Raw genomic sequence first — 15,846 nt, forward strand, 5'->3', positions numbered from 1 at the left:
AGAGTTGACTCATTAAAAAAGACCCTGATGCTGAAAAAGTTTGAAGGCAGGAGGAGAAGGGGATGGCAGATGACGAGATAGTTGGACGTCACCACTGACCCAATGGACATGAATTTGAGCAAGCTCGGGTAATGGTGAAGGACAGAGAGGCCTCGTGTCCTGCAGTCCATGGGGTTGCAAAGAGCTGGACACGACTGAGCACTGAACGACAATAAAAACATTACTGAAGCTTAAATGAATGAGATCTAATATACAAATGGATCTTGTTTTTGTTATAATAATAATATCCAAAAATCATGTTTTTATTATGTCAGTGAGTAATAGTGTCAGTGAATAGAATGATAAAATCTAGTTGGCCTGTGCTTAAGGAAGTAGAGCCACATATTAAAGATATAATGTACAGGGTGCACATACATGCATACACACACATATATGGGCACATGTGTACACCCACAGGCATATTGTAGACACAGATACACACAAATTATGCTCCTTTTTTGTTCTTGATATACAGCAAAACAGTGTACCAGCACTCCATAAACTCAGTGATTCTTTTTTAAAAGTTTTTATTGGAGTATAGTTGATTTACAATCTTGTATTAGTTTCTGCTGTATAGTAAAGTGAATCAGTTATACATATACACATATCCAGTCTTTATTCTTTTCCCAGATAGGTCATTATGGAGTACTGAGTAGAATTCCCTGTGCCATACTGTAGATCCTTATTAATTATCTCTTTTATATCACTGATTCTTTAAAAACTGATATAAGTCTTACTTTAAGAGAGAGGTTTCTAGCTTCAGAAGTGAACAAAAAGCAATGGGAACTTAATTAGATAACAGATATAGTGAAGACATGTCTGTTATACACATCCATTCGAATATTTTCTAATTTTATTTCAACGTTTTTATTCTGGTTTCATCTTTTTAAGAGTTATTTATTCTTGCTTGGAGTAGTCTGGAGATTTGCTGGTGGCTTAATGATGTTTCCCAGGGCATTCAGTGACTGTGTTTTGACTGTTACTGTCCTGTCATGCTCTTTTGGATCTATTATCCCCTTGCTTGGAGAGCATCATCAAGGGAAATGGCTCTTGAGGTATACAGACTTTGAACATTGTAATTCATATGGCACAGGAATGTTCAAGTTTTTGAAACTTAGTTATTTGCTTGCTTCCTGCCTATCAGTTCAGTTAGTTCAGTCGCTCAGTCCCGTCCAACTCTTTGCAACCTCGTGAACCGCAGCACGCCAGGCCTCCCTGTCCATCACCAACTCCTGGAGTCTACCCAAACCCATATCCATTGAGTTGGTGATGCCATCCAACCATCTCATCCTCTGTTGTCCCCTTCTCCTCTTGCCCTCAATCTTTCCCAGCATCAGGGTCTTTTCAAATGAGTCAGCTCTTCGCATCAGGTGGCCAAAGTATTGGAGTTTCAGCTTCAACATCAGTCCTTCCAATGAACACCCAGCACTGATCTCCTTTAGGATGGGACTGGTTGGATTTCCTTGCAGTCTAAGGGACTTTCAAGAGTCTTCTCCAACACTACAGTTCAAAAGCATCAATTCTTCGGTGCTCAGCTTTCTTTATATTCCAACTCTCACATCCATACATGACTACTGGAAAAACCATAGCCTTGACTAGACGGACTTTTGTTGACAAAGCAGTGTCTCTGCTTTTTAATATGCTGCCTGCCTATAGGGTACACTTTTAAGGAAAAATTTAATTGTTAACTGGAACCATTCTAATCCTGATTAATAGACTCTCATTCACATCATGAATAATGTGGAGTGTCTACTTATTCACTCATTCATTCAGTGAATCTTTACTGAGCACTGGTTATATGCAGAGTGCTGAGTGATGAGGGAAGAGCCAAGTAAGGACAGACAGAAGAAGAAACATGTCTCCATAGATTGCAGAGCAGTCGTTGTTCAGCTTTGGTGAGCATCAGACTCCCCTGGAGGTTCCTGTCCCAGATTTTCTATTTCAGTAGATCCAGGGCATGGTCTGAGAATGTACATTTCTGAGAAGTTCCCAGGTAATTCTGATTCTGCTGGTCCAAGATCTCAGCAATTTGTTAACGTCTGGTCTAGACTTTAGAAAAAGAGATAATCTGTCATAGAAAATGAGTCATTATTTTTGATCGTTATTAGTGCTATAGCAGGGAAGTCTGAGCTTTTGGGTGCTCTGACCAAGTCAGGGAAGGCTTCAGAGCTATGTAAAACCTGGGTGAAATGTTTATAAAAAAACAGTTACAAAATAAACGTTTTACATATAGTTCTTAAACTAGCCATATATCCACTAATTGTATCATTGGTCCACAGCTCTCTGTCTTATCCACAGGGAGATAATGAGGCCTGTCAAATATTTTGTTAATATTAAAAGATGCCCTCTCTTGAGGAATACTTGTCTGTTATCCCTGGTCAACATTCTTTTGGGCTCAAATCTCAAGCGCTGAATCTTTGCATGTGTTTGTATATAGCTATACAGGTGTACCTCATGCAACATTTGTAAAGTGTGGGTTCTAAGCAACCTTTAGAAAACAAAACACATACAAATTTCAAGTTCACTCACTACTATGAAAGCACACCTACTCTAGCACTAGCTTATGTCATGTGTGGTATCCAGTGCAATTCTCTACTCTCACCCCCACATTCTGGTCACACTCAGGCTCCATACCATGTCAATTTGGCTTCTGTACTTGGAGATAATTATGAAATTAATGTATTGAATTTAAAAAATACTTTTCAGAATTTGGGTGGGGACAGGCAGGGCAGGAGTCCCTTCACTCATGTGACTGGGGAGGTTATCACAGAGCAAACAGTTTTACCAAGCCTTTCTTTTGCTCTTCTCACTGATATTCTTGGCTCAGTTTGATTTCCTCCTCAGGTAGCTTCTTTCTGTGGTGCCAGATATACTCTGATATCTCCATTCCAGCCACTATCATCCTTATAGCATTTGATCAAAGGAGGGCTGAACAAAGTTTCTGAAAAGATAGGTGCTGCTTGAATCTTGAGCCCATCTCAGACCAGCCATTCTGTCCAGTAGTGTGTGCTACTCTGGTTATACCACTTAGTTCACCTGTTAATCTCTATGGCTGGGAAGCTAGACCATGTAGCTCCCAGTTCCTTTCATCATCATACAAGTTAGTTCCAAAAGAGAAAGAGATACTGTTAGCACAATAAAATGAGAGTGATTCTGCATAGATTTCAGAACACATCACTGTTAAATAACGTAGATCTGGCAAGATTGTCTTGAAATCCTGGAAATTCCCACAGAATTTTGTACATACCTGTTTTGATACTTATGCATTGATCAACATTTGCAATGCTCTGATATGTTGTTGTTTTTCAGTCGCTAAGTCATGTCCAACTCTTTGCAACCCCATGGACTGCAGCACTGCAGGCTTCCCTGTCCTCCATTATCTCTCGGAGTTTGTTCAAGTTAATATCCACTGAGTTGGTGATGCTCTCCAACCATCTCATTCTTTGCCACCTTCTTCTCCTTTTGCCTTCAGTCTTTCCCAGCATCAGGGTCTTTTTCCAGTGAGTCAGCTCTTCACGTCAGGTGGCCAAAGTATTGGAGCTTCAGTATCAGGGCTTCCAAAATATTCAGAGTTGATTTTGTTTTAGGATTGACCAGTGTGATGTCCTTGAAGTCCACAGCACTCTCTGGAGTCTTCTTTGATATGAGATCACTTTATTGCAAATACTTGTAAAGATGACTGTGTCCTTCACCAAATTCTCTGCTTCCCATAGACAGAAACATGTTCTTAATTATTAAAAAAAAAATAAAAACTTTAGGTCTAGTAGAGTACCCAGAATGCAGAAGGTAGTGAATTATCTTTTGAATGAATTAATGAATGAGAGAATTAGTAAGTGAATATATGATTAACACAGTTAGAGTGTTGTGTTCTGTCCTCTGTAGAGGCTTGAGGAAATTCTGACAAATGGGAAGACTCCAGAGAAAAGAAGTAGATGTTAAACTACTTCATATGAAATATTTTTGAAGTTACTGAAAATATATTTTCAGATTGGAGGAAAGACCCCATCGGATGGTGGACTGGTGATCATCTTTCTGATGTTTCCTACTAGTCCAAAAGAGATTTGATCTCTTTCCTTTGAATAACCATGACATTTCATGTTTCTCTGGGAAGTGATGATGATGATGACGATGATAATAATAATAGTAGTGATAGTGTTAATAGCAGAAGCAGGTGTCATTTCCATATTTATCTGCATGCTTGCTCTGTGTGTATATTCAAACATTGCCTCCAGTTCTTTTTTTCAACAGCTATGTAACTAGACATTAGTATACCAAGCTTGAAAATGAGAAAACTGAGGCTTAATGAGATTAAATAATTTTTCTAAGGACATAGCTATTTATGGCTATGTCTTAAGACTGGAATTCTAATCAACTCTGTTGTTTTTCCAAACCTGATCCTTTTGTATCCTCTTCATATATTTTCTTTTTATATTTAGCAATTTGTACATCTGTCTCTTATAAACAAATAGGTTTGTAAACCTCTTTCAGAACAGGTTGTCTTACTAATATTTAAATTACCTACAATGCTTTCTTCTACATGTAGTAGATACTTAGTAAGAATTTCCTGAACAGTAAGTTTAAGCATTTGAAAGAAAGTCTTAGAATAGAAAACAAATAGACCTTTCTGTGTTATCCCATAAGGCAAAATTTGGGTTTATTAGGAAAATTTAAAGAACATAAATTCCAGTTGTATGTAATGATGTTCTAACAACCAGAACTTCCCAGTTTTGAAACAGCGTGTTTTGCCAAATTGGAAACTTTTTATCAAGGCTAGAGAGTGCCTGGTAGGGAAGGGCATTTTAGAAGTGAGATTTTTAGAGAGAAGACATCCAACCATGGGGCTTTTTTTATCTCTGAGTCTAAGAAATTGTTGGATCATAAAGGGTTTGCTAGTGTTTTTGTGTCATATTATCTAGTACTTTCTTTGCTCTTTAATTAAATTCAATATTACAAATCATTTTAATGATCAAGGTCTGTAACATAGTCCTGAGTTTTATAGCAGAAGTAAGATGTGGAGAACATTAAAAAATAGGGGATACAGTGATATGGGTTTTAAATGTGCCTTTCTTCCTATATGATTTAAGCAAGTGGAATGTACTTGGAGCCTTTGTTTCTTAATTAGGATGATGGAAAAACAACATGGCATTTTTCAGTGACTAGGGTTTTCTGAATTTAAAATAAAAATTTCACAAGTCTTCTTTAACATCTTTACTTAAAAGAAAGCTTTACTGAGATGTAATTCTCATACCGTAAGCTCATCTATGTATAGTGTCAATTCAGTTTATTATTATTATTATATTTAATTTTAGAACATTTTCTTACCTAAAGCCCCAGCTGGAACCTTCAGGACAATGTTAGATCCCCATGGTGTCTTCCACATGATGGAAGAATAGGACTCAGGCTTTAAAGCATTTAGAGAAGAGACAGGGAGGAAATGACAAGGAAAAACAGCAGCAGAGGCTTCATAGAAAAGGAATCCTAGTGAATGTTGATGCATAGACGCGTGGGCTGAGGACCAGCTTAGAGCATTTGTGGATGTTGAGCCCGACCTTGAAGGGGGCGTCTTTCACACCTTGACAGAATGGTGTGGTACTTCCAAGAGAAATGGTGGTGATGCCCAGTGGTTTGCAACTGGAGAGGATCAAGGTTTGGGAGAGGCAGAGAGGTGAGCGATAGTCTGTCTGCCTGAAAGGTTTTGAGTTAGAACATCGTGATGCACACGTCTGTTATGCTGGAGTGGCAATCAGTAAATCGTTTTAAATCACATGTAATTTAGCTTAGATGAGCTCAGTCAGTCTGCAAAGGGTTTGGTGGATTTGTGCAGAAACTTCCAAAGGGAGAAAGCTGTCAACCATGGACAAACCCAGTCTCAAATTTGAATGTTATTTTTATGTGAAAACTAGCTTCCAATTGATACCTCCAATTCATTTCTTTAAAACATATTTTACTCATGTTTAATATAAGTATACATGGATCTTACAGCTCTTCTGTAGCCTTAATGGAAATCTGCTAAGTTTTGCTCTATTAGGGTTTTGGTTTTAGAAAGCATTTCATAATTTTATCTCAACTTGCCAAAGAATGAGTTGATTGTTGGCTTTTCAGTTGCACTGTGAGCCATGTGGTACTAAATATCATTAATATTAATCATTATCTTTCCCCAGTCAGCCAGACTTGAAAGCATCTGTCCGCATTAGAAAGAGAGGTACAGAATTAATCTGCATATGAAGCAAGAGGCTTTGCAAACAAAACTTTTACTACAGAGCATTTGCAATTTGACTTCCAAGTGTTTAAAGGTGGTGCATATTTTCTAAATTTTAAACATATACTGTGCTTGGTTTGAAAATCATGTGGTTAGGGAGTTTGTCTAAAATCAATAAAAATTTTTGTAATTTTTACCCTCACCAAACCAACTCTCCTTGGCTAGTGCTATTTTTACCATTTACTAGCTGTGTATGACTTTGGGGCAAGTTTAACAGCTCTTATCTGAAGTTTCCTCATTTATAAACGTGCATAATATAACTGAGCTCCTGAAGTGGTGGGGAAGATTGCACAATGCCTCCAGGATGAGCCTTCAGAGCATAGCCTCAGCTCCACACCCGCTCACACGTGAGCCATCTCTTCCCAGCAGTGCAATACCTCACATATAACTCATTGCAGTTTTAGTTAATGTCAAAATAAATCAGCAAATTTGTGAATTGATCATCATCAGAAACTTGTTTTCTATACTTATTAAGCCAGACTTTTAAAAAGATAATCCCCAAACATAATTTGCTTACATATTTGCTTACATTCTCTGAATTTTATATTGTCTTTCTCAAAGGAATCGAGAGCTCCTGTTGGATACAGGATCTAATTAATTTTTTCAGCTATTTAGGAAACTCCAGCAGGAATAGCAATCATTTTTGCAGATGATGAGAAAGGCAGATGGTTGAAGTGGCTGGTTAAGCTGTATCATGACGTAGGCCGTAAATACAGAGTTGTAAAAAAAAAAAAACCCAAACGGTTATTTATAATCCTGTTGAGACATCTACTTTTTAAACTATGTTCTTAAGCAGCCTTCATCAGATAAGGTAATTTATTAATATTTGAGAATAAAATTGAGTGGCCTCAAGGGCTTACTATGTATGATTTATTATTAACTGGAAATAACTATAGAGAATTGTCTTTAATTTTTATTCTCCTGCTTCAATATTAGACTTATCATTGCTTTCAAGGAGAAATTGTACTTTCATTTGAATGTATGAAATAAATTTTAGTCTGTTTTTAAAAAGTGTGTTAAATTATGAAAGGACTTGAGTGATTTTTCTCTTTGCATGTAGACTACCTTTTCCATTTTTCACTGAGCATATGCATTTTGTTTTGAAATGGCTAACTCACTTAATGTTTCTTTCTAGTTCCAAAAGATAAGAATTTTATAATCACAATTTTCTGGATTTGGCTGACTTGTAGATACTTAGTTGTATTTTGTTTTGTTTTTGGGTACACGCATGTGTGAGAAGATAAGTTTAAAAGACTACCCTCCATGAAGGTAGAGGAGATCTTAATCCTGTCATTTAGAACACGGGTGACAGGGCCTAGAAGCCTCAGGAGGAAATAGTTTAGCTACGGCTCTTGTAGTCTTGTAGTCTAACCTCAGGTTATTTGGAAAGACTCAGAGAACAGCTACCAGTGTATAAAATAACGGGATTGAAATGTGGAGCTAGAGATACTCAACTAAAAAAGTAACTTTTTTGTTTTATCATCACTACGTGCAAAGCAAGCTGATGTAGGCTGTAGAAAGGGGAAAGGAAGAGGGTAGTAGGGGGTGGGTCTCAGAGGAAGATAGTCTGCAGAGAAACTTAGGGCAGTTATGGAATAAAGTGAACAAGTGGCTAGAAGAGTAAGAGTTGCAGTCATGTTCTGTATGTTTTAAAGAGGAATTTCATAATGATGCCCTATGTATATGAGGTAAGGTCTTTGCAGCTTAGCATAAAACCATTTGGAGGTAACTCTCATTTCCCCACCAAAGTGTTTTTTTTCTGTCTCATTTTGTTACTAAAGTTTTAGATTCTCTTCAGCTGGCCCTCTGTTCTGTCACTATTTGGACCTTATCTAGGCTGTCAGTTTAACATTTTTGTTATTGGAAGTTTAAAGCAAATAAAGCATGTTACAGGACCTGCAAGTTTTTTTTTTTTCTTTTTCTTTTGCAGACACAGATAATGTACAAGTGGATAGAGCCCAAAATCTGCCGAGAGGATCTCACGGACGCTATTAGGTTGCCCCCTTCTGGAGAGAAGAAAGATTGTCCACCTTGCAACCCTGGATTTTATAATAATGGATCATCTTCTTGCCATCCCTGCCCTCCTGGAACATTTTCAGATGGAACAAAGGGTATGGGATATCAGTTGGCCCAAGAATTGGACCTTTAGTAAAATAAACTTGTTGGGTCACATTGACATTGTCCTGAATTGCTTTATGGAAAAATTCTTTAAAACACATAGTTTTCTTATCTCACAGGCTGAAGAAGAGTTAAGAAATATAAGGGAATTATGAGACTGCAGTGGCTTATTCTGGAGAAGGCAATGGCACCCCACTCCAGTACTCTTGCCTGGAAAATCCCATGGATGGAGGAGCCTGGTAGGCCACAGTCCATGGGGTCGCTAAGAGTCGGACACGACTGAGCGACTTCACTTTCACTTTTCCCTTTCATGCACTGGAGAAGGAAAGGGCAACCCACTCCAGTGTTCTTGCCTGGAGAATCCCAGGGACGGCGGAGCCCGGTGGGCTGCCGTCTATGGGGTCGCACAGAGTCGGACACGACTGAAGCGACTTAGCAGTAGCAGTGGCTTATTCAGTATAGCAAAGAATAGTTTTTTAATGGCATTTTGTGTAACACACATCCTCTTAATGGGATGATGCTTTGGATGTTTTTAAGAAAATTCCACTAATTTAAGTGATTAAGGATAAACGCTCACTCCTTTTCCAGTGTGTGTGCACACAAACATTGATGCAAGCATAAAATACAACTCCTATTTCAATTGTAATAATCACATTTTATACCATAATAATAGAAAAAATTGATTATTTTGGTCAGATAGCAATTAAATAGTCCCTAAGTAGGTTGTTTCAACGTGTACATTTGGGGAAAACCTAACAATATTAAAGAAAGATGGTTACAGAATTTGTTTTAATTTTATTAAAGATTACAATGCATTATTGTTGTAGATACCTTACTTGAGTATAGTCATGCTGTATGCTTAATATCCAGAGCCTTTGAGAGCATAAAAAGTAGTTGAATTGACTTGGGTTCAAATCTGCTTGCTGCAGGCTATCAATAGTATAATGTATCCACTAATTTAAATTCAATTTTCTCATTTGTAAAATTGCAGAGAATAATATCTAGCTCATCATTATTGAGAAGTTATATAAAAATGTCTCCTGTAGTACTTCAGTACCAGAAAATGCTTGCTCAATAAACAATTTCTCTCTCTCCCCTTCTTTTACTGATGTGGTAATGCAGAGTGTCTTGGCTACATGAAAACAATGGTTGTAAAAGACCCTTTTATTTCAATGTTGCAGATTTAAATATTAATTTAAATAAGGTTTGTTTATAAATCTGACTCTTTCCACACCCCTCAGCTCCTGTCATCACTTTTCAGTATAGCCGATATGTTGAATTTCAAGTCATCAGTCCATAATTAAATGATATAATGTTCTGTTAAGTTTAGTAACTAATAGGAAGGATGTAATATTTCTTTATTTATGAAGTGGAGGAAACTGATTCTAAAATCACATGTAAGAGAAGTTGTTTCAGAGTTACCTTTCTTATGCAAATTAATTCAGTATAAGCAGTTACTCCCAGAAATGAGAGAAATTATTTTAGAAGAGTTTGTGTTCGTTTCCTTTTTCATGTTAATCAGGTATATGTATACTCTACCCAGAATTATTTTTCTTTCCGACTGCTCTTGAAAAAGTTGTTAATTCTTAAGAGCTTTACTCTCTCTCCTTACTGTTTGCCTCCCTGATGATTAAAGTTTAGTAGTGCTTGGAACAGAGGAAGAGGAAATTAACCAGATGTGACGTCATTGTAATTCTCTGTCCCACTTGTCTCTTGTAGAATGTAGACCATGTCCAGCAGGAACAGAGCCTGCACTTGGGTTTGAATATAAATGGTGGAATGTACTTCCTGGCAACATGAAAACCTCCTGTTTCAATGTTGGGAATTCAAAGTGTGACGGAATGAATGGTGAGTTCAGAATCAGTCTTCTCAATGCATTTTGGTGGTAGTGACTCGGACTCACTTGTGTAAAAACACACTAAATATTGGTATGAGGAACTTTAGTCTTGGCTACTTGTCTTCCTAGACCTCACATAAAAATAGTCAATATAATGCCACAGCCACATGACTGTCCTATAGGAATATAAACTATTTTGCATTTTTGGAGTCAGTTTTGAAATACATATTGAGGATCACCATTTATGGTTGTTATAAATACTAGAATAAATTACCAAGGGAGACAATGAAATTTATGTTGTTTTCTTGAAAGGGTCATAGTGTATACATACCACTTTATGAAAGTGTTCTGCCTGGATTGGTTTTCTGGCTCAGCATTGAGCTCAGGATGGGTTAAATCATCTCTTACTCCTCTTCCTATGGAGTCTATGACCATGTTAACAAACATGTATCAACCTCACTCAAACTGGCAAACTTGGAAACATGGCTGAACTCTATAGGATGGTTGCTGAATTTTATTTGTTCTTACATTTTAGTGAGCATAGCACTTAGTTATTCTGCAATATTTGTTGTTCGAATGAATGACAATATCTGTATGTGTATTTTTAAACTTGACACTAGATATAGGTGTTATGGATACTAAAATGTGCTCTTTTCGTTACAAGTTCAGTGGTATTTTTTATCAGTTCAGTTTTTCTCAATACTGTATTTAATTATTGGAAAAATGCTATTTGATCCCATCTGTTTTACATCAGAACCTATCCAAAATAAACAGACTTGAAATGTGGAGAGTGAGATGTACACATGAGTACTCAGGTTGACAAATCCTAGGTCCTTGAATAATTTTGGTTAAACAGATGCATGAAGGAAGCCTTTATATATAAAGAACATTATGGAACAGTACTTTTTATCAACTAATAATCCCACTTCTGGGATTTTTTTCTAAAGGAGAAGAAGAAATTACATAGTAATTATTACCCGACTATAGGATTTATGTTCTAAAATTACCCTATGATTGAGGAAGTTTGAGATATTGGAAAAATAAGAAGGAGAATGTATTGATGAAAGCATTGGTACATTTGTGTGTGCGTGCACTTACTAGTGAAGATTATCTGAATCATTAATTTTTTTAACGAAGTTACTCTTAGTCTAAATCTCATGACAATATTGATTTAGCCACTTGCTTACTCATTCACTTGTTTTTTAGTTGTTAAATCATGTCCAACTCTTTTGCGACCCCATGGACTGTAGCCCACCAGCCTCTTCTGTCCATGGGATTTCCCAGACAAGAATACTGCAGCGGATGCCATTTCCTTCTTCAGGGGATCGTCCCAACCCAGGGATCTAACCCATGTCTCCTGCATTGGCAGGTGGATTCTTTATCACTGAGCCACCAGGGAAGACCTCTCATTCACTCAGAGGCTATAATTTACATTTTTGCTGATTTTCTGAAATGTTCAATTATTAACTTAAGTATACATCTCTGCAATATTAGCATGTGATACTGAAACAGCAAATAGTAAGGTGAAAGATACAAAGATAAAAGGTGATTATACTTTTATGACTAGTGGTTCAGTAACCAGCCTTGAGGAAAGCAGTGCTCAGAATAATGGGTATCAAAGTGAGAGGCCCAGGGTAGCCTGTCTCGTGAGGTCATTACTCCATTATGGAATTAAAGTGGATGTGCTTTGACCAACTTGACTGTGTGACTTGGAGTACTTTGAGGTTCTTTTGTATGCTCATTTGGAATTTCCCACCATTGTGGAACAGGTATGTATAAGTACATCTTTATGTACTGGAATTTTGCTTAACAGGAATTTAGAGATGTAAACAAATTAGTGTTTATTCATGAAGCTTTCATTGAGCATTATCTCTAATAACAAAACCGGAGATAATCTAAATTCCAGCAATATGATAATGTTTATAAAAGTCATGCTGTACTAATTGGATGAAATGTTATGTAATCATTAAAAATGACAGCCATATGGAAAACAATTTGGCAGTATTTCAAGCATTTTGAATGGTCCCGTTCTCTAACCCAGTAATTTTACTTCTGGGAATTTACACCAAGGAAACTGTGTGATGTAAAGAAAGAGATTATGCACAGATATGTTAATTTTAGTATTATTTATGAGAGTCAAAAATATGAGAAAACAAAGTTTTCAACAATGGGGTATGATTAAATAAAATGATGATATAACCTTATAGCATATTGTTAACTCTTTAACACTAGATGTAGCAAAGGTTTTTAATAGGAAAGTATTTATGATATAATTATTAGAAAAATGAGAAGATAATGCTAAGTGAAAAAAACCAGAAAATAGATTATACAATAAAACCTAAGGTATATTTTAAGGAAATTATGCACTGGAAAAAGAGGGAAAAGAAATACTCTGAAATGTTGTTCATTACTTGGGCTGGGAGGTTTCTGAGAAGTTTGAATTACTTCTTTTTATTCATTTAGTTTACTGTATTTAATAAATATTACTCATTGCTTTCAGAATCAAAGTAATAGTACAAAATATTGGTTTTAAAAAATATACTTATTTGACCCAGTAGTTCTGATAGCTTACGGTGAACGATGTTGGATTCGTGAAGAAGAAGGTTTAGCTTTGGGACCAGGCTTGATCACTCAAGAACTTTTGTGTAGCCGAGTTTTATTAAAGTGAAAAAAGGATCAGAGACAGCTTCTGACACAGACATCAGAAGGGAGATGGAGAGTGCCCCCCTAGCTAGTCTTATCAAGGCCCTATATACTTTTCCGAGACCCACTCCCACAACATACATTTTAAGATAACAGGATTAGTCAGAAGGTTCTCAAGAAGGAGAAACATGTCCTCAAGCAGTATACATTGTTGTTATATAATCATTGGTACAGAGTTTAAGGAAAAACATATCCTTGAGCACCGTGAGTTGTTTTGTTGTACAGTCATCAGCTCTGGGCTTAAAGAAATAAACATCTGTCCTTTTCTCCTCCTTGAGTTCTCCAGACCTATATCTCCTCCTTGAGAGCCCCAGACCCCTTTCTCCTCTCGAGGGCCCTGGACCCCTTCCTCCTTGAGGGCCCCAGACTGCTTATCAACCTACCTAGGAATTGACTCTCTCAGTTCTTTTATTGGGATTCTTTTCTAGAAAAATATAGAAAAGCTTTACCAAAGATATTAATTATAGTGTCACTTAAACTAGCTTAAAAAAGCTAAAACAATCCAAACGGTTACACTGGATGTATGGTCAGCAGGAGGTAAGTCCTGTGGTGGGAGTGATTTCTTACATTATGAAAATTAGTTATATCCATTTACATGATAAACTATCAACTCAGTTATTAGCATGTTGGTGAAATCCCATGGACGGAGGAGCCTGGTGGGCTGCAGTCCATGGGGTCGCTAGGAGTCGGACACGACTGAGCGACTTCACTTTCACTTTTCACTTTCACACCTTGGAGAAGGAAATGGCAACCCACTCCAGTGTTCTTGCCTGGAGAGTCCCAGGGATGGGGGAGCCTGGTGGGCGGCCGTCTCAGGGGTCGCACAGAGTCGGACACGACTGAAGCGACTTAGCAGCAGCAGAACCATTTATACATAAAAATGCTTACGTAATAATGTTAGTGTATAAAACTATGAAACAAAATGTCATCAGCAATAAGATTTCAGTTATGTAAAACCATGTATGCATCAAAAAGATAGTGAAAAGAAACACCTCAGAATGTTAACAGTAGTTTTTTTCTGGGTGATGAGTTTATAAATAATTTTAGTTTTCATCTTCAAATTTTTCTGTAGCTTTCAAAATTTTACAATAAATATAAATGTGATTTCTAAAAACATAAAAATTAACTAAAAATAGAAATTTTGTGTAGAAACATGAAAAATGTGGGATTCTTTCTGAGGGAAAAAGCAAAATACAAAAGTGCTGCAAGAATGTATCATAAACTGGGGGGTTTAAGACCACAGAACTTTATGCTCTTGCAGCTCTGGAGGCTAGAAGTTTGAAACCCCAGAACTGGCAGGGCCATGTTCCTCCCGAAGGCTCTCTGGGAAGACTCTTCCTTGCCTCTTCTCACTTCTAGTGGCCCCAGGCATTCCCTGACTTGTGGCAGCGTAACTCCAGTCTCCGTCTCCATCTTCATGTGACTGTCTTCTCCTTGGGTCTCTGTGTCTCTGTGTGTTTACATGGTGTTCTTCCTGAGTGTCTGTGTCTAAATTTCCCTCTTCTCATAAGGATACCAGTCATATTAGAATAAGCCTCCCCCTAATGACCTCATCTTAACTTGATTGTATCTACCAAGGCTCTGTTTCCAAATCAAGTCTGTTCATGAGTACAGGGGGTTAGAACTTCAATATATGTTTTTTAGGCAGGCGATATAATAAAACGTGTAGGAACAGCCAATTTTCAAACATGAGATATATTTGTTTCCTCTTGCAAAGATTTGCCATTAATTAATGTTTTGCCATTAATTAATAACCTTGTTTGATGGTATTTGGGAGGCTGCATCTCCTTTCATTTTATTGTGGCCATTTCAGCCCATGACATGCTGATTGTTTCTTTGCAGAGGGCAAACTCACATCACATTCTATGAGCACATGTTACCCCATACTTTTGACTGTTCTTATCTGTGTCTCTTATATTCTACTGATTTCATAGTAAGAGTGGACCCAGTCTTGGCTTTCTTTCCCTAATGTGTATCATGGTTCATGAGACTCAATGCCAGTTCAGTGAATGAATGAGTAAGTGAATGTGAATAGGTATTAAATTAGGGAACAATAATACAACAAACTCTAAGAAAGAACTCCAGACCCCACATCTTCATTAAGTAATTTGAAGTTTCTATTTCCCATTGGTTAACTGAAGACTAGGATTTTTTTCTTAGTGTATTAAACTCGATAAAAACCATCTGTTCTAGTTTAAAAAAATCATGCTTCATTGAGAAAACTGTTGTTAGTTTTACCATTAAGTAACTTTGATGCAAAAATATGCATTACTTGGTTCTTCCTGGAGAACCATGTGCAATGTCTTTATTGGTATCTAGGCATCTACATCTGTATGCAATTTACAACTGGAATTAAAAAATAGGGAATTCTTTTTTGTGGCCTTATGTAAAAAGATTGTTGGAAATCATTCATGGAGTTTTTGCTGATAACCTTTATCTTTTCTAGGTTGGGAGGTGGCTGGAGATCACATCCAGAGTGGGGCTGGAGGTTCTGATAATGATTACCTGATCTTAAACTTGCATATCCCAGGATTTAAGTAAGGAAAACCAATTCTGATCCCTTCTGTAAGAATCCTCATGCCTGTTTCCCAACAGAAACAGATGAAGCAGGACTGCTTTTATAAAATATGTTATTATAATACTGTGATGTACTTAGCAAATGGCAAGCTGAGTAGGATAATATAGATATAAGAATATCTATAAAATCAGTGATTGGGGAACTGTAATTGTTAATTGTATATTGGTTAGATGAAGCTGAAAGTTTTGAAAAATACTCTATCCAAATATTATGAAAACTATGACTCTTGGATGCTTAATTCAGAGATAGTAGTCTAAGACATTTGCAGGAGAATCTTTTGGTTTATTATTCTATATGTAAAGTACTATGTTA

At 36.9% G+C, this 15,846-nt stretch overlaps 1 protein-coding gene across 5 annotated transcripts in view; it reads left to right on the forward strand.

Annotated features, from left to right (window-relative positions):
• Positions 1-15,846, forward strand: part of ELAPOR2 (endosome-lysosome associated apoptosis and autophagy regulator family member 2) — a 212,102-nt gene that overhangs the window by 145,990 nt on the left and 50,266 nt on the right. For all 5 annotated transcript variants that reach the window (XR_014067463.1, XM_081536529.1, XM_081536531.1 and 2 more), the window contains 3 exons: positions 8,229-8,409; positions 10,136-10,264; positions 15,403-15,493. Coding sequence is in view for 4 of the 5 variants with exons in the window: in XM_081536529.1 (XP_081392655.1) it covers positions 8,229-8,409; positions 10,136-10,264; positions 15,403-15,493 (401 nt within the window). In the remaining variant the exon portion in view is untranslated. The remainder of the gene's footprint in view (positions 1-8,228; positions 8,410-10,135; positions 10,265-15,402; positions 15,494-15,846) is intronic.

Source organism: Giraffa tippelskirchi, chromosome 10 (assembly GCF_054371585.1).
Source record: "Giraffa tippelskirchi isolate mGirTip1 chromosome 10, T2T-mGirTip1v1.2.pri, whole genome shotgun sequence".
NCBI lineage: Eukaryota > Metazoa > Chordata > Mammalia > Artiodactyla > Giraffidae > Giraffa > Giraffa tippelskirchi.